This window comes from Scyliorhinus canicula, chromosome 18 (assembly GCF_902713615.1).
Source record: "Scyliorhinus canicula chromosome 18, sScyCan1.1, whole genome shotgun sequence".
Taxonomy (NCBI): Eukaryota; Metazoa; Chordata; class Chondrichthyes; order Carcharhiniformes; family Scyliorhinidae; genus Scyliorhinus; species Scyliorhinus canicula.
In genome coordinates, this window is record NC_052163.1 from 28024905 (window position 1) to 28050734 (window position 25830).

The 25830-nt window shown below is 44.0% G+C and overlaps 1 protein-coding gene across 7 annotated transcripts in view; it reads left to right on the forward strand.

Moving 5' to 3' along the window:
- The window catches only part of sdk2b (sidekick cell adhesion molecule 2b), a 1143109-nt gene that overhangs the window by 768485 nt on the left and 348794 nt on the right, over positions 1–25830 (forward strand). For 6 of the 7 annotated variants that reach the window (XR_005458034.1, XM_038777821.1, XM_038777823.1 and 3 more), the window contains 6 exons: positions 5002–5113; positions 16497–16687; positions 19420–19503; positions 20822–21016; positions 22576–22692; positions 24750–24917. Coding sequence is in view for 6 of the 7 variants with exons in the window: in XM_038777821.1 (XP_038633749.1) it covers positions 5002–5113; positions 16497–16687; positions 19420–19503; positions 20822–21016; positions 22576–22692; positions 24750–24917 (867 nt within the window). In the remaining variant the exon portion in view is untranslated. The remainder of the gene's footprint in view (positions 1–5001; positions 5114–16496; positions 16688–19419; positions 19504–20821; positions 21017–22575; positions 22693–24749; positions 24918–25830) is intronic. The other variant, XM_038777822.1, reaches the window with a different exon arrangement.

The following is a 25830-nucleotide window of genomic DNA, read 5'->3' on the forward strand; positions in this document are numbered from 1 at the left end:
ATTGGCTCCTTGGCTAGCAGTAGAAACCACTCCTGTCTTGAACTTCTCTGTAGAATATAGAAATTTATATTGATGGAGGCCATGGTGCAGGCAGTCCTGGTACCCCATTGAAATAGAATAGAATAATGGTTCAGAAATATCTGTGACGCGGGTGCAGTTTTTCAATGTACATCATCTGGGAATTGAATCTTCAAGCATGTTTATATGCATACATACTTTATAAAATTTGAAAGCTTTAATATTTTGTAGCTATGTAAAAAAAAATGAAGTTCTAATATTTTAATTTTACATTTTTTTCTCACATGAGCTGTTGAACATGTTTTATTTTCCTACATATGAATAGATCTGGCAGTGACAAAGTCTGGCATACATTTTTATATAAACTGCGCACCCGACAGTTCTGGGGCTCGTCTTAATCAAACAGATTCTTGAAGGCAAATGCAATTTTGACTCCTGCCACAAGTTCTTAGATTCTGTTGCACTTTGATTATAATTTGCTATGTTTTGCTTTATGCATTAGCATTCAGGGTTATCTATCATTTTTTGCATTTGTGAATATTTCCTGTTGAACACTTTCCCTCGATTGGGGCGGAGGTCCCGCCCTCTCGAGCTGCCAGCTGATCCGATTGGCCGGCAGCTGATCAGCCCTGGCAGTGTCAGGATGGTGTCAGTGTCCAGGGCTGCAGAAGGTAAAGAAGGTCAAGACCCATGTATCCCTGGAACAGCCAAGTCCTGGGTATTAGGCGGCGATGGTTTGGATAGGTTAGGTAGTAGGGATGGGAAAACAGGAAGGAAGAGGGGATTTGACCTAAGGTGGGCTGTCCGGCGACCAGCCAAGGGCAGTCCCTGAAGAGAAACTATTCATCTTCCCTTCGTGCCTTTTAAACATTCAAGTTTTAAAAATGGGCTTCCTGATCTCATGCCAAATTGTTTTATGGTCTGGGCAGTATATTTTCAGCGTCAATTGGCTTGATAACAAGACCACTTGACTCTTAAAATCTTGTATTATGGGGGAGAGTTCAGAGAGGGGCAGGAAGGCGATGGGATGGGCACTGACCTGAATTTATGTACCCTCACCCCCTGTGGGAAACATGCCTGTTGGGGGGTGGGGGGGTGGGGGGGGGGGGGGGGCACTATTATTCTGGATTGCTGCTGTTGTTGAAATTTCACTATAGAAAGTGTTGAGCGTGGGTATTTCTTCCGTGATTTCAAACATGCTGCTTGAATTAGATGAAGAAGAACATTTCTGCAGCTGGAACAACTCCTGAGGCATATGGTCTGCACCTTTCGCTACTCTGTCCTATAGATCACATCACACCCATGCCACCAGGTTATAGGTGACCTTGTCACCTCTGCCTTACAAGAGCAGCTGTCACATAGTTGTACCATCTGCTGCAAGATAATCTACAGACTACATTTTGATTAGCAATGACTGTTCCCATAGAAGGAATTGCACCAGAACATGAAGATTTCATACCACCACCTCCTTCCAGTCTGCAGTGCACACCAGCATAAAGTAAGTGGGAAAATGCACTTTTAGTGATTACTTTTCAGTGGATGCATCGCTTTTACTGTTTGGCAGATTTCCCTTGAATGCTGTAGCCAGCATCCATGTAGGCATCAAGATCTTCATATCAGCTGAAAGCTTCCAGGAACATAGAGGATTTGCATCAGCTGGCATGAGACCACAGAAGCATAATTAAGGAAATCAATGAATTATCCAAGAAGCAGCCTTGACTGTCTTCACTGTGCAATATTATTTAGAAGAGGAGAAATGTTGGCCCCTTCAAAGATCTATCTCATCGCCATGTATCCATTTGAAATTCTTCTTTTGCTATTTTTCAGATACCTCCATGAAAGGTATGCCATGCCATTTTGGTATAATGGAGGAATGTGTGCAAAAGGGTAGTAATTGTATACAGTCCATCAAACTGAACTTTCTAAAAGATGTTGCGGTTCCCAATTTACAGGAAGAGGGGACAAAGTGGATAGTTCTTTCAAAGAGCTGATGCAATAGAGCAAATGGCCACCTCCTGTACGATAAGGTGCTGGACTGTCTGACTCCAGATGCTCTTCTGATGTTTGAGGATTTTCCAGTTGAGCCAGGAGGAATGGATGCAGAAGGCAGCATTATTTTCAAGAGATTTTTACTTCCTAGTTCTTTTCTTTTAATTAATGCTGCACAATGAAGGTATCATGGCTGCTTCCTGGATTACACCCCTCTCGGGCCACAGAAGAAACATGGGCTGGGATTTTCCGCCCCATGTTCGGAGGATAGGAAAGCCATTTAGGGCGGAGAAAACAACGGACGTCCCCAAACAGCTTTTACGTTGGCAAAAGTTCTCATCCCCATTGTCCTTGCCTGCGCCAATGATGTAATGCAGTTTCCACCAAGCAAGTTCGGGGACCTCATTAACATATCATTAGCGGGCTTCCTGCCATATCATCTCCCCTACGTTCGGATTCGCCCTCACCCTCCCGTTGACATGACAAAATGTCGGTGGGGTTTGCGACAGCTTTTTGCCAAACAGGGACGTACATATAAGTGAAGCCCCCTGTTGCTCGTTCTGGGTGAGTGTGCTTAACACTAGATTTGGCTCTGTTTCGTTACTTAGCTTTGGAGTCGCCAGGTATCGTTAAGATACCGCCACAAGTTTCAAGGTCAAGTTCAAAGCAATAAAACCATACACCAATTAGTAAGTTCAAACAAATGAATTTATTATAATACAATTATAAACTACTCATGCACACGCTAAGATGACTAAACTATTCCTACCACTAAATAGACCAATACTTATCTGAATAAGGAACTGCCGGATCAGGGGGACAATGGCCTCTTGCTCTGCACTGGGTCCGCAGACTTCAGGTTGGTACGGGTTAAAAGGGGTCAGGAGTGTCTATCTCTGGTAGCGATCGTTGTGAGACACTTACTTGCTGGCGTCTGCTGTCCGAACCTCTCTCTCGGTCAAGGTCTTCTTCGGTAAAGGCTGGTCGAGAGGGCTGGTCAAGAGAGGAGGGCTGGTCAAGAAGAACAAACTGAGTTTGGAACCTGTCTTTTATAGGTCCCAGGGCTTCGTGCCCTTTTGGGCGGACCCTCTATCTGCTGGGGATCGATTGGGTCTCTTCCCAATCGATTTGTTTGAATCCCCCCAATACTGAGGCTGTCCCTCGACTACTGGGCGGGCCTTCAGGTGCTTTGTCTTCGAACCCCGCTGGTGCCGGGGTGTCTGGCTTCCCAAACAATGTTGCAATAACTTCCCTATTTGTGTCCTTTGTCCCTAGGATCGTTCCATTACCATGCTAACTGTCCCGGAGATTGCCTCATTAGTATGCAGAATGTTCGTTTCGGTGCTGTCTGCTCTCTCAGCAGACAGAATACACAGTGGCTTGTTGCAGCCTGCTTGTGCTGCAAACTTTCTCCATTTTACCCTGCAAGCTTTGCGTTCCTCCATTTTGTATTGAGGGAATGGCCAACTTCGGTGGCTACACCCCAGAAGGGAGGGAGTCATGCCCAGGAAGTACCCCAGCACTGCATTATAAGGTGGCTTTACATTTCAAACAGTCATCTTCCATCAATGTTCCACCTGAAGGAGGACCATCTACACTTCAGCATCAAAAACAATACCGTTGATTACTTATCTCCACAGCTTCATTGTGAAAAATGAGACAACTTTCCTTTGGCTACGAAACTTCCCCTTTAGTGGTGAGTTGCAGCCATTAGCTGCTATCTTATCAGATTCTTCACCTCCCCCCGCCCTCACCCCCCAGTGAGGCAGGCTTATGGACCATGCCATCTAAGCAAACTTCAGTGAAAGTGACCTCTTCAAATTAGGTGTGACCTCAGTTAAAATATTCAGTGTCATGCAAACCACCCCCCCCCCCCCGCCCATTGAGCTTTTGAAGCCGTCACGCACAAGCTAGCTTAGTTCCAATTTTGCTAATGCTCGAAAATTGGGATTTTACACCTATTCCTGCAGTTGCGTGAAATAACTATTACTTCAGAAGCTGAAAGCATGTTTTACTTCTCCATTTGCCATCGTCAGTTAATTTGTACGATTCTAATGAATACATTTTTTAGACTCTCCCTTCCTCTGACACAATCCTCTTTGATGGCTGGTTCTTTGATGTATTCGCTTCTGCAACTGACTCCAACTAAATGCAAATCTGATCCAAGCATGGAATTCCAATCATTTCCAATTCATTCTAGCTGTAAAGAATTTTGGCCGTGGTATAACACTTAAATGTATAATCCTGGTTCAAGTTTAAGCTGTTCGTCCTGTATGCACTTCCACAATCCTCACTGTCCCGAATATTGCCAGCTTCATTGCCAATTTTACAAAGTGACATGTTTGGTCAACAATGCACAAAAAGAGTTCTCTAATCAATTCTGCATGCATCAGGACTCGCCTGTGTTAAAGTCCTCTATTTTCTCACTTGCAAGTGCGAGTGTAGACAGAAATATAATAATAATAGCTATTACTGGTTGCCATTTTAAATTGGTTCTGGGTCACTGATCAGGGTCAGATTGGTTTAATGAGAATAGTAGAGATAAATGTTTGCCAGGATAGCTTGCTTTTGATTAGTAAGATGTGAGACCATCTTATTTTTAAAAATATGAAGACTTTATGTTTAAAGCTTAAAATAGAATCACTGTCACGGCGCCGAGGTCCCAGGTTCGATCCTGGCTCTGGGTCACTGTCTGTGTGGAGTTTGCATATTCTCCCCATGTTTGCGTGGTTTTCGCCCCCACAACCCAAAGATGTGCAGGCTGGGTGGATTGGCCACGCTAAATTGCTCCTTAATTGGAAAAAATGAATTGGGTACTCTAAATTTATTTTTAAAAATAGAATCACTGCAGAAAGTGTGAGTACTTAATTTCACCACAACCTTTCCTCCAAAAGAACTACTTAATTGTGCTTCGATATACATTCTCAAGTGTATGCGGCCTTCAAAAATAATTTATTTTCAGAGATTTCTTTTTATCTTTTTATGTTCTTAAAGATACAGGTGCTCCGGCAGACCCTATAGCTCCAGTTATAATCATCTCACCAAAAAATACAAGTGTGGTCTTTGGTTTCCCTGAAGTTACACTGGAATGTGTGGCCAATGCCAGGTTAGTAGCTCAACTTTTCACCTTCCTCCTTTTCAAGTTAAAATAATTGTTAAATGCATGTTTCTATCAATTTCTCTCTTAACAGATAGAGAATGCTGATTTAAAAGAAAGGTTTGGAGATTTGGATGTTTAGCAGAATGACAGCGATGTTATTCCAATTACAATGTTTTTGAAGAGTTACAAATAATCAGCCCCAGATGGCATCTTTGAAAATTGCACAGCTATTATACGGACACAATGCGTTTTATCTTTTTAAATAGTTTTCAAAAATGTTATTAGCTGCTTTTGGAAGCTCTGATGAGATTAGTACCTTTGAGGGAAAGTGCAACTTGAATGAGGCTTGGATGCAGGAGATAGTGAACACGTTTGGCTGACTCTCAAAGGGTTGTGTTAAAGAAACAACATCAAAGGATTAATGACCATCTTTTGCATCGCCTCGCGTTTGGCTCTGATGTTGCAATGCCGCCCATAAGCTCCAAATGCCTAAGCAGAGTTGAAACGTACTGTAAATCACTGCAATGTATAGAAACAAGAGCACAGTGTTTCTCTGTAAATTAGAATTGCTCTCTCAGGTTGATGGGGCCCCTTGCTGCCGTATAAAGTGAAGTCATTAATTTTTGGAACAGTCTGAAAAATGGGAACCCAAATCTACATCTCTGTGACTGCTAAAACATAGTGTAGAGAGTTCAATCTGTAAGATCAGTGGCTTTACAGGAGTTATATTTAAAAAAAGATACAAATGTGCTCGGAAAAGGACAAGGGAGACGACATGACTGCTGGCGAGACAACACCATGTTTCTCTTCAAGACTGGTTTCCTAATTTAGGAGTTCCTAGTGAGAATCGACACTTATCAAAAGTGCTAATCTGGTAAGCACACAGCCTTTGATTCGGTAATTGAAAATAATGTAGACATTGACCTCCACAATGGAACATTGGGCTCTGTATGGTTGAGCTTTAGACATCCTGCATTCATTCCATGGTTTGAGCTAAAATAGCCAATCTCAACAAGGGCAGAAATTTGGGCAATTGGCTTTGGCACATATGGATTAGCTATTTTTCCTTTTAACTTTGACATAGTTTGAGCCAAAATCCTGAAGCAATGGCCGTATTGTTAAGTGCAGAAGTGCTGAATTTCTCCAATCAAATAATTGTGTTTTTTGCCCAGCATTGTGGCAGGAGCCTAGTCAGAAGCATAGTGAACTGACCTCCACTCTCTTTTCTCTGGACGAACGCAGCAGGCTGGATTTCCGCTCCCAAGTCGGATACTATAAATCGGGAAATTTTCCAGCTCACCACATCCACGTTGGGGTGAAAAGTCGCTTGTCAGACCCAGCTTTCACCCCAGGGAGGCAGGTGCAGAATGGCTTGAGCCTGATGCCCCTGGACACAAATCGAAGGTGGCCCGAGGGGCCTCTGAGCGTCGAGACCGTCTGTTCAAAAGGCCTGCATCAGTTCTCTGGGAATTTGTGCCAGTTGTTTTGTATAAACATCATGTCCTCTAGCCCTAACCCCTGACACTGCATCACCCCCCCCCCCAACCCCCCCCAACCCAGCCTCCATGCTCCATCTATGCTAACTCATGCCTGCTATCCACCTCATGGCCTTTTATAGTTCCCAAGTTAACTCATGACCACCAGTTCCCCATCCCTTACACCTTCCATGCAAACGCACCCAGTATCCACTAGGAGCTGTGTTGAGATGCAATAAATAAAATTGCTCTTGTAACTGCAAGAACAGATTTTTTTTTAACTCTCCCTGATACAGACAGGCCTTTTTTTATTCTTAAAAAGCGGGGTCATAAACATCTCCACAGCTTGACAGTTCGGCAGATATTATTTTCCCTTTATGCCTGCCCCCATAAATTTGTGCTTCCCATGCTGTGGGACAAGGCCCTTTCCACAGCAAAATTATGGTCTGTTTGAACTCTACAAAGTTCAAATGGGCCTGCTGAACTTGGTTTTCCCTCGTGTGAGACATATTTTGTCTCCTTTCCCTTACTGGCATAAAAAGGATCTGATCAAAATAGTGGGGGGGGGGGGGGTTCAGAATCCTGGTCCAACCCCCATTTTTAAAGCTCCGTGGAGTCTCCATAGCTTCCTGAAAATTCAGCCCAACATGTCAGAGCAAGGAAATTGGGCCAGTGCAACTGCGCAGTTTAATTTAAGTGACCCAGTTTTCTCATTGTTTTCAGTGAGGAGTCTATCATGGGCTTAGGGGAGATGAAAGAATTCACAAAATAATCTTTTGAAGGGAAATCACAGAAGCACATAGAATGCACACCGTGGAAGTCCTTTTGCTGCAGACACTCCTTCTCCCACCCCTTTCTAAGACAATCAGCATCACCATTCTCTTTCATATGTTTATCTAGTGCCCCTAAATTACATCTATGTTATTCATCTTGCCCACTGCTTGTGGTAGCATATTCTGCATTCTAGCTATTCTCTGCATAAGGAATATAGACACTAGTGTTGACTTCCACACAAGCGAAAACACGTTTCATAATTCAAAGACCAGACCATGTGCAGCCTTATTTTCTCGACAAAAGAGCCCAGTGTTTCCAGATAGTTAAAGCGCTTATTTCTGGTACCTTCTCCAGTACCTTTCTCATTAGATACAAATTAGAAACTTGCATGAATAGAAAATCATCTGAAACTCCTCCCCCCTCTCCCTCCAGCAATGTGAATTGCAGCTGGAATGTGATTCAGGAAAACGAGTCCACAGCATTTCCTGTCGTCGTATCTACAATTTGGACAAGGAGGTACAAGTAGGACAAGTGTCGCCCCCTAGGGTTTTGCAAAAATTCGCCGGGTGAACTTTGTTTATCCCTCCACAGAAACTAGGAGAAAAAGGGTGGCAGACGATTCAAATTTGACACTGATCATCCACATCTCTCCAGCTAAGTTATTTCCTGACATATTATTAACCTAAATTAAGAGGCACTTGAAACTTTTCAGTCAAGGGGTGGCAATTAATTTGCTTTCAATTTGTTTAACAGAGACTCACTTCATCAGTGCAGTCAGCCTTCTGTCATATCTCTCAGAACCCAAAATATCAATAAATTCATTGATTTCATATTGCAGAATGAGCTGATTGTAACTACCAATCGTATTTAAACACTATTTTTTTACGAATGCAGTAATAAGTGAGTTTGTAGAAACTGATTTGAGAGTTTTCGCATCAATTTGTAGAACACCCTTTCTACAGGTACCTTGGCATATTTGGGACACCTCTCTTCCTTACCGTGAATTCAACCCCGTAGCACCTGGGGGAAATCCACACAGACACGGGGAGAACATGCAAACTCCACAGTCACCCAAGGCCAGATTTAAACCCGGGTCTTTGCCGCTGTGACTATGCCATTGTGCCGTCCCTTAAAAAAATAATTAATCAAAGAATCACTACAGTGCAAAAGGAGGCCATTCAACCTATCTAGTCTGCACCATCCTCCGAAAGAGCACCCCACCTCGGCCTACACCCCTCCCTATCCCTGTAGCTCCTCCTAACCTTTTGGCACTGAGGGACAATTTACAACTTCTCGCTCTCAATATCCCCAGTCTCTCTGTTTATTTCTATGTTACCCTTTGATAATGTGTAATTCCTTGCGCAAATATAAGTTAATTATAGCTAAAGTGCATTGACAAAAAATGTATTCCACAAAGAATTCCTGCTTTAATATCTGTCTCTTTGAACAGATAGGTGAATATCACACAGGGGAGTTACAAAAATTCATCACATGAGTTTTGTTAACCTTTTCACAGGAACCAAATGTGACTAGCATATCAAGTACAAGGCAAGTTCTTAAGAATTGACTTTGAATACTGACCAAATCAACCTATTTAGCTGTTGAGCCATTTACGCGCAAGTATACATAAGCATACACACCATCACTAATGTATTTATTACAAATTTCAATTACATCAAATTGGAAACAATTTTACAAATTGTTCGTAACTTGTTTTGTGCAGCAAAAATTACCTACAGTATGAAACCAAAGCGAAAATTGAACTTTTGCCTGCAAATTAAAATTTCATGTGAGTGAAATATCCAGTGGCTTCTGATGAAAGCTCTCACCTCAATAGAGCAGTGTATTTTGGGCAGCAGCAACCCGTCCATAACTGTATAAGTGACCATTCTTCTTGTGTGAGCATGGACAGAGTCCAATGACCACCAACTTCAGTACTCCTAGCACCTGTGATCACTTTTAACTATTTATTTTCGCGTTGCGTGTTAGAACAAACAACAATACTTCAGCCCTCCAAGCCTGTCTTGGTCTTGGTGCCACCTTTGCCAAAACCCTCAGCACTTCCCAGTGCCGTATCCCTCTATACTCATCCTATCCATGTATTTGTCAAGATACCTTTTGAACGCCGTTAATGTATCAGCTTCCACAACCTCCCCTGGCAGCGCGTTCAAGGCATTCACCACCCTCTGTGTAAAAAAACCTGTTTCGCCCCTCCACCCTGGGAAAGAGTGCCTGCCCATCTACTCTATCCATGCCTGTCATAATCTTGTAGACCTCTATCAGGCCACCCCTCAATCTCTGTCGTTCTAATGAAAACCAAGTCTATTCAGCCTCTCCACATAGCTAGCACCCTCCAGAGCAGGCAACATCCTGGTAAACCTCCTCTGCACCCTCTCACAAGCCTCTACATCCTTCTGGTATGTGGCGACCAGAATTGTGTGCAATATTCCAAGTGTTACCTGACCAAGGTTCTATACAGCTGCAGCATGATTTGCCAGTTTTTATACTCAATGCCCCGTCCAATGAAGGCAAGCATTCTATATGCTTTCTTGACTACCTTGTCCACTGTGTTGCCACTTCCCAAGATCTGTGGCCCTGTATGCCCAGATCTCTCTGACTTTCGATATTCCTAAGAGTTTTGCCATTTACTGTATATTTCCCCTCTATGTTATACCTATCAAAATGCATTACCTCACATTTGTCTGGATTAAACTCCATTTGCCAAGTCTCCAACCTTAATCCTACTTGCCTAGGACTTTTCATGACCTCTCCTAGCTCTCTTGATTTCCCGCATAAGTATCTTCATACTTTCTTTATGCTCCTCAAGGATTTTGACTGTCCCCACCCTTCTAGACCGTACAAATGTTTCCTTTTTCTTTTTGACGAGGTTCACAATATCCCTCATTATCCCTAAACTTCACATACTTATCCTTCGTTCTCTCAGGAATATGACTTTCCTGACTCATGATCAACTGACACTTGAAGGACTCCCACATGTTCGATGTTGATTTACCCTCCAACAGCTGCACCCAATCCAAATTCTCCAATTCCTGTCTAATGTTATCATAAGACTATAAGACCATAAGACATAGGAGCGGAAGTAAGGCCATTCGGCCCATCGAGTCCACTCCACCATTCAATCATGGTTGATTTCAACTCCATTTGCCCGCTCTCTCCATAAGACCATAAGACATAGGAGCGGAAGTAAGGCCATTCGGCCCATCGCCGAATTTGCTTTTCCCCAGTTTAGCATCTTACCCTCATCCCTATCCAAAAGCACCCTAAAATTTACCGAACTGTGGTTACTACTCCCAAGACATTCTGTGACTGAAACCTTAACCACCTGTCCAGGCTAATTCCCAAATACCAGGTCCAGTACTGCCCCTTCCCTAGTTGGACTATCTACATATTACATCAAGAAGCCTTCCTGGATGCACCTTACAAATTTGGGCCCATCCAAACCCCCAGCACTAACTTGAGTCCCAGTCAATATAGGGGAAGTTAAAATCCCCTACCACAACAGCCCTGTTACTTTTGCACCTATCCAAAATCTCTCTACCTGTCTACTCCTCAATCTTTTGCTGGCTGTTGGAGGGATTGTAATAAATGCTGAACATTGTGATTGCTCCCTTCCTGTTCCAGAGCTCTACCCAGATTGCTTCATTGTATGAGTCCTCCCAAGGTGTCCTCCCGCAGTACGGCTGTAATATTTTCCTGAACCAGTAATGCTACTCCCCCACCCCTTTTACATCCCCCTCTATCTCTCGTAAAGCATCTATATCCTATAAACAGGGGCTGTTTAGCACACTGGGCTAAATAGCTGGCTTTGAAAGCAGACCAAGGCAGGCCAGCAGCACGGTTTGATTCCCATAACAGCCTCCCCGAACAGGCGCCGGAATGTGGCGACTAGGGGCTTTTCACAGTAACTTCATTGAAGCCTACTCGTGACAATAAGCGATTTTCATTTTTCATTTCATATCCTCCAACATTCAGCTGCCAATCTTGCCTTTCCTTTAGCCATGTTTCTGTGATTGTGACATCATCTTTCCAAGTACTAATCCGTGCTCTTGGTTCATCTGCCTTACATCCTATACTTCTGACGGTGAAACAAATACACTTCAAACCACTGTGTTTGAGCAGACAGCGTGATGTTGTTGTTCTCTTATTTTTGTTCTCTATTTCCCCTTCAGTTATTACACCTTCTACGCTAACGCTCTGATTCCCACACCCCCTACCATACTAATTTAAATCCTCCCGAGTGACTCCAGCAAACCTCCCAGCCAGGATATTGGTGACCCTCCAGTTTAGATGCAACCTGTCCTTCTTGTACAGGTCACACCTGCCCCTGAAGAGATCCCAATGGCCCAGTAATCTGAAACCCTCATACACCCCCAGTTTAGCTATATATTTAGCTGCACCATCCTCCTATTTCTAGCCTCGCTGGCATGTGGCACAGGAAGTAATCCTGAGATTACAACCCCAGTGGACCTGCTTTTTAGTTTACTGCCTAACGCCCCAAACTCCTTCTGCAAGACCTCATCGCACTTTATGCCTATGTCGTTAGTACCCATGTGTACTACGACCTTTGGCTTCGATCAGAATTGGGGGGAGTGGACAGAGAGGGAGAGAGAATTGCTGAGAGCTTCATGCATTAAAACGTTATTGAAAAACCAGCAGATAATTCATAAATTTCACACATGAGGGGACAAAACTGAATATGACAAAGTACACATTCCAGATATGGCAGCTATTTATTAAAAGTGACTAATATTATTAGTTGAAGTACCTGAGAGACTGGGCACTGTGAAGCTGTTCTGTCTCTGAGCATTCATAACTGCTGTGTTAGTGTTTGACTTACAGTATGTACATAAGAAGCTTTGTAGGTATTTGAGTGCAGTCGCATAGGAGTTGAGAATCATATGAACATGCCTAAGCTAATGTTTGAAAAATGTCGCAAAGGCCTCCCTTGAAATTTATAACATAATTTTATTGAAATTCATTATTACACTCTGCAATTTGCTGTGAGGTTAATAATTTGTTTTCGAAACAGCTGGAAATATGGGGGTCTGTTTTACTGCAGGTGATGTTGGCTTGATAATGCCACATCTAACTCATAATAATAATTATATACTTTTATTGTCACAAGTATGAAGTTACTGTGAAAAGCCCCTAGTCGCCACATTCCGGCACCTGTTCAGGTAAGCTGGTACGGTACGGGAATTGAACCTGCGCTGCTGGCCTTGTTCTGCATCACAAACCAGCTCTTTAGCACACTGAGTTAAAGCATCAGGCACACTTCAGTGTGGGAAAACAACAGAACAAAGGGGATTTTGTTAAGCACTAACTTTTCATTGTGGAGCCTATTCTTGACTCCTGGCGTGACATAATTAAAGTGTATCACCTTCTTTCTGTTCCTCTTTTCTTCTTTGTGAGTGTGTCTGTCTGTCCATCTGTCTGACTCTGCCTATCTATCTCATTGATCTCAGTAAGAGTTCTATTGCCCGTATTATACTCTTAAAAAAAGTATGGTGTTGGGACATTTCTAAGAGTGATGTACGTCAGTAATATGGGGCGCGATTCTCCGCTCCACACGCGGCCTGGGAGAATTGCGGGAGGGCCCCCCGACGTTTTTTATGCCCCCTGGCGCCCCCCGCGATACTCCCCCCCCCCCCCCCCCCCCCCACCCGTTCGGAAAAATCGCCACTCGCCGTTTTACACGCCGAACGGCGATTCTCCGAGCCCGATGGGCCGAGCGGCCAACCCTTCACGCCCGTTTCACGACAGCGGCAACCACACCTGGTCGCTGCATTCGTGAAACGGGCGCCTGATGCCCATTTGGGGCATCTAGGGGCCTGATTGGGACGGGAGCACCACGACTGTGCTTGTGAGGGGACAGGCCCGCGATCGGTGCCCACCGATCGTCGGGCCAGCGTCCAAAACGGACGCACTCTTTCCCCTCGCATGCGCGGATGACTTCACATTCTCGGCGCGACGAAGTCGCTGCCTAGAAAGACGGAGGCCCGCTCCTAGCCCCCCGGGTGGGGGTGAATTAGGTGCGGGGAGCGGGCTCCGAGGCCGTCGTGAACCTCGGCTGAGTTCATGACGGCCTTCACGAATTCGGCCGCCTGCGGCGAATTCCGCCCATGGTTCTACTACCCATCCATGCTGATTTTCTGTTGAATGCCATTCATGCTTAATATATATTGTTCTTTAGCCTTGGTTCCCTTAGCCTGGATCTCCTGTAGCCAACAGGCAAATAAAGTTATAACTGCTGGATCTTGTTAAATGGATGGTTGGAAAAGCATTTTTATCCTGGATGCTAGTGCTTTCCACCTATCTGAATGTTCTTAGTATTGCAACATCAGCAATATGATTTGGGCATGTTCTCTTGTTGCCACAATGTCATTGCTGTTATGGCTCAGTGTCATACACATCTGTGATTTGTAATGTCAGAAGTTGAAGATATTGAAGTCCCACATGCAAAGTTGCCAATTTGTCCTTTCACCCCAGTATTTTATGATCGCATTGCACGTGTGCTGTTGATGGACTAATTTGAATGTAAATCGGTACAGTGAAACTTTTGGGTATCAAAGACGCATCAGCCTCCTCCATACAGTACTATTCACTAGTCTCAAACTAAGAGCAAAATATCACGGCAGAAAATTACTTGTTATTGGAGACAATAGCAAAAATGCCACAGTGTATTTGCTTTTGAAGGTATCAAAATTACTGTTGCCTAATTAACCCATCAAAACTTACAACTGTATTCTTAGTACTACCAGCCTGGTACCCTCAGCAGCTCCACCCAGGCAGTGCCACCTGGATGCCACCCTGGCAGTGCTAGGATGATGGGGACACTGCCAGGGTGCCAGGCTGGCACTGCCAAGGTACCCAGGTGACATCATTCCCGTGCCGGGGATCAGGTTCAAGGGTGCCCTCCCCATATGAGGTGGACTGCAGGGGCCCCCTTATTGGTGAATTGTCGAGCAGAGCTCATTAGTACAAGAAATGGAACTAAGTCTGGCCTCGGCGGGGAGTTCCTCGCCGGGGTCCAGACATGAAGCAGAATCCCGTTCAATAGCGGGTTATTCGCGGTGCTGCCAACACTTGGAAACACCTGGCTAAAAGCACGACACTGGACTGTTTCATTTCCGTTAACCCGCACCCACAGTAAAATTGACCTATCCTCGTTTATTTAGATGTAACAGGTTTAATATTTGACTTGCTACTTATCGGCAATTGCGGAACTGATATAAATTTGCAACCTTTTTGGTCACCCATTCCATGATGTTAGAAATGGTACAATAAGCAAGACGAGACCTTTTCTATTTTTAAATAAATTTAGAGTACCCAGTTCGTTTTTCCAAGAAGAGGCAATTTAGTGTGGCCAATCCACCTACCCTGTACATCTTTGGGTTGTGGGGGTGAGTCCCACACGGACAATGACCCAGGGCCGGGATCGAACCCTGGTCCTTGGCGCGGTGAGGCAGCAGTGCTAACCGCCTCGCCCTGGGCTGAGACCTTTTTTAAACTTCACATTTTAAACCTGCAGCCAGTTCCCAGGATCAGTGCTGGCATACCACATCTTGCTACTGCTGCGAAACGGACAATTTCCCAGAAATCAGTTACGCTATTCCAAATTTAGTACTGGTGCATTGCCGACGATTGTCCCCCACAAACATCAACCAAGCCGTGGAGAAGAGGCAAGAACGGATCACGTTATGCATTCTGCATCCAATTCACAAGTGAATAGAAGTTGACAGCAAATGGCTTCCAGATGATGTTGCACTCGACAGCATCGATCAGAGACCCATAAGAATATTAAACGGAAAGGTCATGCTGGTGCAGTATGGCAATGTTCTACTGAGGTTCGGGTAGTGAAGGGAAAGGTTTAAACTGTTGTAACCTTTGATATACCTGACATAAGATTGCTTTATGCTGTCACTTTGGACATAGAGCAAAAATATTCAGTTCTAAGTCCTGTCATCCCAGCATTTTATGAACACAGGAAGTTCATGCGTTGAAGGCCAGCAGTAAAAGAAAAGCACAGCATGAGTTTCACATTCCATTACAGTGTTCTGACTGTGCCAGTGAAAGAAAAAAAAAGAAAAAATCAAACTTCTGTCTTGATAATGACACGATAGAAAATAAATAATAAAATGAAAACGACATGTAGAAAAAGAGCCGGGTAAATGTTCAAAACAATTTTCTATTTGTAAGTACAGCGTCGGGGTCCCAGGTTCGATTCCCCGATGGGTCACTGTCTGTGCGGAGTTTGCACGTTCTCCCCGTGTCTGCGTGGGTTTCCTCCGGGTGCTCCGGTTTCCTCCCACAGTCCAAAGACGTGCAGGTTAGGTGGATTGGCCATGCTAAATTGCCCTTAGTGACCAAAAAAGGTTACAGGGATAGGGTGGCAGTGAGGGCTTAAGTGGGTCGGTGTAGACTCGATGGGCCGAATGGCCTCCTTCTGCACTGTATGTTCTATGTTCTAATTTCAGGAAAATAATCTCTATGGGATTTTTGGAAATGAGATTCCAATGAGACTTTTAATTAATTATTTGGAAATTGCTTCTCTTACTGCCCATCTCCCCCACACCCCACCGCAGTCTGATGGCCCTTCTGCAAGTTATTTTCTCATTGTTTGTCTCTGTTACTCATCATTTTCTAACTGAGACAATCGACTAGATTCAGCTAATGCCAATCTTGAATTAGCCATGAAAATATGCCATGACATTAACTTGACATATCATATCCCTTCCTCTTTTTTCCAACGCCTAAAGGTTTACTATCTTAGTAACTGCAGAACAAGATAATCCCCTGCCCACATGCTCAGACATGAGTGTAGCTATTTACTCAGTTTCATTCTGTGTCCCTTTCCCCACAATAACTTTTAACAGCAACTGAAAAATATTATATTTCATCAATCTCCTGGAATGGTAACCTAGGTAATTTGATACAGTCAGTGCTCACACTGTTGATGCGCCTTGATTATAGGATCAGGATTGGATTGTGTTTGATGATGTCTGACGATACCGCCTGGAATTTTTGACCATTTGTGTATAATTACAATAGGCTTTCTACCAGGAGAACAAATCAACAGCGTAAGAAACATCTTTGCGTTTTTGTGATTATTTTTTCAGGCCACTAATTAAGCTAAGTATTGTCTGGAAGAAGGATGGGGTGCCATTGAGAAGCGGATTCAGCGATTACCACCGGAAATTGACCATCCTGAACCCAAAACTGCATGATGCTGGGTACTATGAATGCGAAGCCATTCTCCGAAGCAGTAGTGTTCCTTCAGTCAATGCAGGGGCCTTCTTGTCAGTGCTGGGTGAGTGCCTGGAAAATTCCTGGATCTATAACAATCACCTGTATAATGGTTACAAAACGTTCTGCAGGTCTGATCACAGAATATTTACATGCCTGGATTCTGAATCAAGCTGATGTATTTAATCAACCATTGAAAGGGGTTAAGAAGCTTGTTGACTTCAAGGAACAAACCACTACTTTATTTTTTATAATTACTATCATTTTTATTGTCACTGTTTTTGTAAAGACCCCAGATTCTACCCGTAGTTTCCCAGTCACTTTTTAAATCTCATTTCCTTGTCATTCCAGTCAGATACAAGTATTCAGAATTCTCTCAGAATCTGCAACGATATCACATTGCTGCAGCAGACTGATGTTTCTGTTCTGACTGGACTGCAATATGGTTCCTTTTCAATGTTTCTTTGTCAAAAGCTATATCTATGGCAGATCTTCCATGACGTTGCTCATGGTGAGTTAGAGGAGACACAGTATTATGAAACTTAAACCGCAATGCATCATCAAGAGTACTGATTTTTCTTAATTGAATAAGTCAAGTTGCATTTTTATTGCAGATTTTCTTTTTATTCTTTTGTCCATGGGATGTGGGCAGAGTCTGCACATTCGCAGAGTCTGCACGTTCTCCCCATGTCCGTGTGGATTTCCTCCGGGTGCTCCGGTTTCCTCCCACAGTCCAAAGATGTGCAGGTTAGGTGGATTGGCCATGCTAAATTGCCCTGAGTGTCCAAAAAGGTTAGGTGGGGTTACTGGGTTACAGGGATAGGTGGAGGTGTGGGCTTAAGTAGGGGGCTCTTTCCGAGGGCCAGTGCAGACTTGATGGCTCAAATGGCCTCCCTCTGCACGGCAAAAAAAATTCTATGATGATCTTTTAGGGGTTGAGTTAGCTCTGATCATACTTGATGATGACAAATTGGATCTTCTGTAGCGACTTGGTAATCTAACACTTGAGCCGGACAGTTGCACTATTGAGAATTTGGATATGGGGGGGGCATGGTAGCAGAGTGGCTAGCACAGTCTCTTCACAACTCCAGGGTCCCAGGTTCGATTCCCGGCTTGGGTCACTGTCTGTGCGGAGTTTGCACTCCCTCCCCTTGTCTGCGTGGGTTTCCTCCGGGTGCTCCGGTTTCGTCCCACAGTCCAAAGATGTGCAGGTTAGGTGGATTGACCATGATAAATTGCCCTTAGTGTGCAAAGAAAGGTTGGATGGGGTTACGGGGAGAGGGTGGGGCTGCGAGCTGAGGTAGGGTGCTCTTTCCAAGGGCCGGTGCAGACTCAATGGGCCGAATGGCCTCCTTCTGCACTGTAAATTCTACGATTCTATCCTATAATCACGACTAGGCCAGTATTTATTGCCAATCTCTAATTACCCTTGAGAAAGTGGTGGTGAGCCGTCTTCTTGAAGTTTTGCAGTATGTGGTGTAGGTATAGCACTGGGTTGGTGACAATTTCAACTCCAAACTCCACAACAACATGCATTTTGCGCAGAAACTGTGGGCGGGATTCTCCGCAATTGTAAAGGCTGCCGTGGGACAGGCCGTGACCCACGGCAGCCTTCACGCCCACTTCCGGGGCCGATTCTCCCCCCGGGCGGGGCTAGGAGCGCGGTCACGGCGGCGCAGCGGCGCAGGTCAAGCATCACGCCGGCTGACGCGGCCGATAACGTCGGTCGCGCATGCGCAGGTTGGACAACGCCAACCTGCGCATGCGCAGTTGCCGTCTTTTCCCTCAGCCGCCCCACAAGACGTGGCGGCTTGATCTTGAGGGGCGGCGGAGGGAAAAGAGTGCATCCGTTACGAACGCACGGCCCGCGATCGGTGGGCACTGATTGCGGGCCTATGCCCCCCTTGGCACGGCCGTGGTACTGCTGTGCCAATCGGGCCCCCAGATGCCCCAAACGGGCATCTGGCGCCCATTTCACAACGGCAGCGAGCAGTGTGTTTGCTGCCATGTTGAAACGGGCGTGAAGGCCAGGCCGCTCGGCCCATCGGCCTCGGCGAATCGTCGCTCGCCGTAAAAAACAGCAAACGGCGATTCGTGGCGTGGGTCGGGCGTGGGGGGGGGGGAGAATAGCGGGAGGGCATGACAAATGTCGGGAGGCCCTCCTGCTATTCTCCCACCCGGCGAGGGGGCCGGAGAATCGCACCCTGTATTTCAATAGCCCTGGTTACTTGTAAAACTTAGTTTAAAGAATGCACTTAACTTTATCTGTTGGCTTGTTTAAACCCAAGACACTCAAACTGATGGGGGGGGGGAAATGTTCCAGGTGGCAGGTAGGTATTCGGTACGATGCAGTGATCATGCATAGTAGTACTGAGATGTAGCTATGGAAATTTATGGTGACAATAGAGTAAACAGTTAGCCAGTTGCAACACTGTTATCGCAGCATATTATGTGTGTGTGTGTTCCATGACACTGGACCCCAATATTCTCTTTACAATTGGGATAAATATTGCTGATTACTGACCTGGCCAATACAGAAACCATTTCACTCAAAGGGATGGAAAATTGACTCGCTTAACTTAACACACGTCAAATGATTAAGGAGGATATGGTTTGAAAATACTTTGAAATAACTCCTCAGAATAATTGAAAGAAAGTTACTTCAGATTTTACCAATGATAAATTTTCCACTGCGTTTTAATTCACATTTCTTCAAAGAGGTAAACAGAAATATAGTCATCGGGCTCAAGAATCTGTGTTTCTGCTTCTTACTATTCAGTCCTTCTCTTCTTGCAGAGCCACCACAGCTAATCCTGGAACCAGAGCGTCACATTACAGTTGAGATTGAGAAAGTGGTGGATATTCCCTGTCAGGCTCGAGGTAAAATGAACGGCCAACCTACTGTTTGTGAAACTTAGTTGGAGGATTATGTACAGTAGAGATTGGATGTTGAGTGATGCAATATATTTTGTTCCCTGTTCTTTCTCCTGGCAACTGCCTGGAGACCATGATGTTGAGTGATCACTCCACCTGTGAATGAGTTACTCTTTTTAAATGAGTTTACCAAGGTGATACATTCCGCTTCCTCAGATCCCTGTGCATGTAGAGGTGAAATGAAATTCAGCCCTTTTGTAACTTTATTGAGTTGTCTTGTGAAATGTGGTGCTTTTTTTGAAAGAAATTTTACCAGTACAATAACTGCCTGAAAAGCTGTTGCTAGGTAGCAGTTTTCTTTCATTTTAAGGTATAAAGAACACTCAAAATTGCTAATTAGGATCAAAGGAGATTCAGAGTTGTTGAACCATATGGATCAGAAGGTTCTAGGTTTGCTTTCCTGTTTCTACTGAATTAAATTATTTCAACCAGCGCAGGAATTAGGGTGTTAAAATTGGTTCAAACCCGTGCGGACAACAGGGAAACAGGGACCAAAAGTTAACATTTCCAAATGTTACCTATTGGTCCTTTCTCGGAAGCTCAAGTGTCGACATCAGAAGTGAGCAGGGATAGGTTAAGCAGCAATATTAATAATGGTTGAATAACCCACTGATGCTAACTGTCCATGTCAGACATGAAGAACAGTCAATGCCCTGGTTGGCTGTCAGTATCCTTGCAGCTATATTCCAAGTTTGAGTTGGCACCTGTGGGATCAATTTATTATTTTCCTTCAACTCTGTTTACTATCCCCTGGGACGAATCACAACATGTTACACTCCTATATCGCTGTTCCTTAATGTATTCTGTTGGAATGTGTTACTGCCATGAAGCATGCTTTGAGACTCCCACAACATTTGTATCTGGGAGGAGCAGAGAATGCAAAGTGGAATGACATTAAGAGAATATAAATGTGGCCGGTTCAGATAGGCACTGAATGATTAAGGCCTGGGCAATTTCTAAAGCAGTCGAGATGCTGTTTGTGATAAAGGTAATGGAGAAAACAGCAATTCCAGTCACTAAATATTGTTTGTTCAACTTTACAACTTGAATATTTTCAATATTTTGATTTAAATTCATTCTGTCAAAAGTCTTGTTGGATTTGATGGCTGCTCTGTACTTTATTTATTGACACCCTCACAGAGAAGAGATCATGGTGCTCATGAAAGGATACCAAAAATGCATACTAAGCCTGTTTCATTGAAATACTTTATTCTAGCATCACATGTTTATTAAAGATTGCATCGCTTTATGTATGTGATTGCAGGTGTTCCATTACCAGTGATGTATTGGTATAAAGATGCAACACTGATCAGAAGGTTAAATGTTCCCAGATACAATGTGCTATCCAATGGCAGCTTGCAGATCAATGGACTGATGCCTGATGACACTGGCATGTTCCAGTGCTTTGCTAGAAATGATGCTGGTGAAGTGCAAACTTTCACCTATCTTGCTGTTACCAGTAAGTAAATGATCGTTTAAGCTATTCTGCTAATTTCCACTCTTTTACCCTCTATCTTATTTCAGGTTCGTGAATTGATGAGTGATGTGCCAATTGTACAAAACTAAATTTCAAACTTTTAAATTTGATTTCAACTTCAGAAGAATTTTGGGGGGGGGGACTAATGGTTGGTATGGCTATCGGAGCACCTGCGTCCTTCATGAATACCGTGAACTATGGGGTGAATCTCACTTAAAAACAAATGAGTGGACATTCCTGCACTGCGGGTCATGCAGCTGTATCGGTGGGTGGTGGGACCTCCCCAGTGATCATTCCATCTGTAGCCAATTAAAATTCACCAGGCAGGAGATTCAGACAACAATCGACGGCAGACAGGAGGCACCAGGCTAATGGATGCCGTTGTTTTGAAGATCAGTCTATATAGAGGGGGTTGGAAGTTGTGCAGACCAAGGGAGCCTGCAGAAGACTGGCTGAAGTCAGAAACACGGTCGTATTCAACTTTAAGAAAATTGTAATAAAAATGTGCTTTTGCCGTAATGTTTTAAATGATTTCAAACCAATTATGCAAAAGCTATGAGTCACCGTGTATGTGAAAACCAACAAAGCATAGTAGGGTAGATTTTCAATTCCCTGTTTGCATATAAATTCACTGTTTGTAGGTCATTGCCCCTTTAGACACCATCTCATTCCTCTTTGTCATTGTCAATCTGCAGTTAGCTTTAGATCCTGGTGGTAAGTCAGTTTAAGTGGAGTCCGTTGAAGTGTTCCAGGCTGGAGTTGTGGTCTAAAATGCTCCAGAAGTTGATTTGCTGCTTCTCTCTCAGCAGGCACCCAAAATGCACTGATTTTGACATTTGTGAGCGCCTCTTTTCTGCAAGTGGCACAACTCTAGAAATTTAAGCATGGTAGCGTAGGTAGGGTTGCCAATTTCGGTTGGAGATTTGATCACGTTTCAGTGGATCACTTGACACCTGACCATGTGCCATTTAATCAAGGGGGTCTGCAAATGTAATTGTATTTCCTTGATTTGACAACACTGGTTTCATCTGCCATTTACTCATGGTTCACATTACCAGCTGTTGGTGCAAGAAATTCTGAGAATCAGAAGGCCACCCATGAGCAGACAAATAAGGGAAACCATGGAGACGGAAGAAGGGAAACTAAAGACCAAGGAGAGATTCACAAAAGGGAAATGAGAGAAGAGAAGAACTTTGATTCCGTCAGTATGGCACTGAATATGTAATAGATGATGCCATGGAGTGGGAGGCAGGCGCTGAAGATTCATGCCCTATTCCAGGATGCAACCTGGAAATCTGGGACATTTGGTAACCATATAGTTACAATTGAAGGATGGGATCATGGATATTCAATCCTGTGTGTTGTGTATAATCAAATTTGTTCCGTTATTGGTCATTGGATAATATACAGGATATATCAGTTAAAATTAACATCAGATTACCACAAATAAAGTTAAATGCTATCATGAAATATATTTGGAAACAACATCACCAGTAATTAATGTGAGAACAATCTTAATTTTTCTGTCATGGTTGTTACAGGCATTCCTCCCAATATCACGAAGGGTCCATTAGACAGTACAGTGATTGACGGGCTATCAGTCATCCTTTCTTGTGAAACGTCGGGGGCACCACGGCCAGCAATTACCTGGCAGAGAGGCAAGTGTTAACATTTATTGCTGTTGAATGCAGCACATTTCACGACGGTTTCATTTCTTCCAGCCTGCTAACTCCAGCTTTTCTGTACTGCTTTCTTCCACATTTCACCATTGCATACGTCAAATCACAAATTCTCCGTCGCCTGATGATGGATGCCGGGATTGGCCATGGCCCATTGCTCAGAGCTCAGGAACATGACCACGTACGCATTCCGTACGTTTGTAAATTTGTCAGTTTGGTAGGGTCCTCCTCTATGTTATACAGGGGGAGAAAAGATGCTCCTGGCTGTTACAGATGAACTTACGACTGAGGATTCTTGTGGCCAGACCCAAATGATGGACCAAACACAAGTGCCGCTGATGGCAGACTTTTTCTTTGGCCACAGGTGGCATCTAGTTGGAGGTACCCAAGCAATCCTCTCTCCAAATGGCGGCTTAGGGTTAGGGTTAGGTTTTCACCAGGTTAGGATGACTTGGGAGCCCTTGATAAATGGCGGCCGGAACTCCATTCCACTTTTAAAGGTCTGGGTTGATTCAGGTCGTGAGCCCACACCTTTAACTCCAGACCTGGCCAGCTCCATTGCAGGGACAGGCACATCCTAGTCCTCTGTAATGTTCATGAAGTTAGGCCAGAGCCCTTAGAGGTGTTGTGATCCATAGTTTTTAAAAGGTTTCCTGCAGACTAAGTTTGAGAAGCCCTTCCCATGCCCCATAAACAGCCACTGGAACCCCTTATGGCCAGCAAACAATCCCTATGACTTCCCATGCACCCAATGTCAGGCTGTGCCATTCCCATGCCCATTCATCCCCACACACTGTATAGAACAAATAAACCCTATAGTGACAGTAGGATGCGTAAAAGTAACTTTAAAAAAAAAAAGTAATTTATTCATTAAAAGCACGAACCATACAACAAGCTAATAAAGATGCCAAGCATCCAGAGCCTTTAAAGTTTCAATGGCTGAAAGTGCAAGCACTTAAAAGTCTTTTACCCTGTGCAAATAAACATTTTGACATTTACAGCATTGATGAGACAGCTAAAGGTGTCAATCAAACACTTTACTTCTGGAGCACACGCGTTTCATGATGCTAATGGATTTCTGGGCTTTCAACCAAATCTCACTCCCACAGTTTTGGGCCTCCTTCACACCACCCCCAGCTCTATTTCTTTACAAGCAACAACAACTTATATTTATCTAGCACCCTTTAAGCAATAAGCATCCCAAAAGGCTTCACATTATATGATAAGGTCTGACACAAAGCCACATAAGGAGACTTGAGATCTGATGATCAAAAGCTTAGTCAAGGAGCTTATAAAGGAGGAAAGCAAGGTAGAAAGGTGGAGAGGTATAGGATGGGTATTTGAGAGCATGGGCTCCAGGTGACTGAAGGCATGGCTGCCAATTTAAGTTGGGAGTGACCAAGAGATCAGAATTTGAGGAGCACAGATATCTCTGAATGTTGTGAGGTTGGAGGAGATTACAGAGATAGGGAGGGATGAGGCCATGAAGGGATTTATAAACAGGACGAGAACTTTAAATTTAAAACATTGCTTGACCAGGATCTAGTGTAGGTCAGTGGTGGGAATGGGACTTAGTGAGTTACGCAGAGTTCTGGATGACTTCAAATTAACAGAGGGTAGCATGCGGGAAATGAGCCAGGAGTGCATTGGAATAGTTGAGGTAACAAAGGCAACGATGAGGGCAGTTTTAGCAGTATATTATCTGAAAAATGGGCAATGTCAGCTGATGTTACAGAGTTGGAAATGGATAGGCTTAGTGATGGCATCAATATGAGGTCAGAAACCCATCTCTGGGTCAACAACATCTTCGGATACTGGTTGAAGAAAAGCAGCCATGGTTCCTGCCATAATCGATTGTCCAATTATTTTCATTTATCGAGGCGGCAATACCGTGTTTTCATATCCTGGGGGTGGCGGCTTGTAGAGCAGTGAGCATGTTCAGTTGATAGTTTAATTGCACATTGACTGTGGTATTGTAGTGTGGACTGCAACCAATATCTAATAATTCCTTCATTTCAATTCTGTTTTTGAAACAGGAGAGAAAGTGCTGGCGAGTGGGTCTGTCCAATTACCTCGCTTTACACTGCTGGAATCTGGCAGCCTTCTAATCAGTCCTTCCCACATCTCAGATGCTGGGAGCTACACATGCCTAGCCACCAATTCTCGAGGAGTAGACGAGTCTTCTGGAGATCTCATTGTTTGGGGTAAGCGATGAGGTTGCTTGGCAAATTGAAGTACCTTCTTACTACGAATGCAGCATATTAAATCAGAAAATGGAGGCAGCTTGGACATTGGTTGAGAACAATAGAAGTCCATGATTTAGGCATAGCTTTGTCCTTACCCTGAATCTTCAGCCCAAAACACTAGAGCCACAGTTGTGGTAGCTACATAGGCGGCACGGTAGCACAGTGGTTAGCACTGTTGCTTCGCAGCTCCAGGATCCCAGGTTCGATTCCCGACTTGGGTCACTGTGCGGAGTCCACATATTCTTCCAGTGTCTGCATGGGTTTCGTCCGGGTGCTCCGGAGTGTCCTCCCACAAGTCCCGAAAGACATGCTGTTAGGTAATTTAGGCATTCTAAATTCTCCCTCTGTGTACCCGAACAGCATCAGAATGCTGCTAGCGAGTAGGGGCTTTTCACAGTAAATTCACTGCAGTGTAAATGTCAGCCTACTTGTGACAATAAAGATTATTTTAATTATCAAAACAACAGGAAGTGACAAAGCAATATTATGCTATTTTGCAGGACAGGCCCTCTGTGACATTTGAGCTGGAGCAATTTCTATTCTGGAATCAGTCTATTTTGTGTATGCAAGGTTAAAATAGCATGGAGAGCCAATCTGAACAATAAATACGCCCGTAATGAATTGAAAGGTGCTTAGTCATTGTGTGTTTTACTTTGCATCTTTGATTAACGTTTATCACTTTGCTTTGTCTCATCACAAAACAGACTCAGATGTACTGCAATGTTGATGTTTATTCTGAAGCCCATGATACACGCCTGCATCTTGGCACACACAGTTATCAGAACTGGCTGCTGTATTTCATTATCAACAGCTGACTGTGAAAGAAACAATACTTAGAGTGGAACAAAGTTTTAATCCAAATATTGGGTTG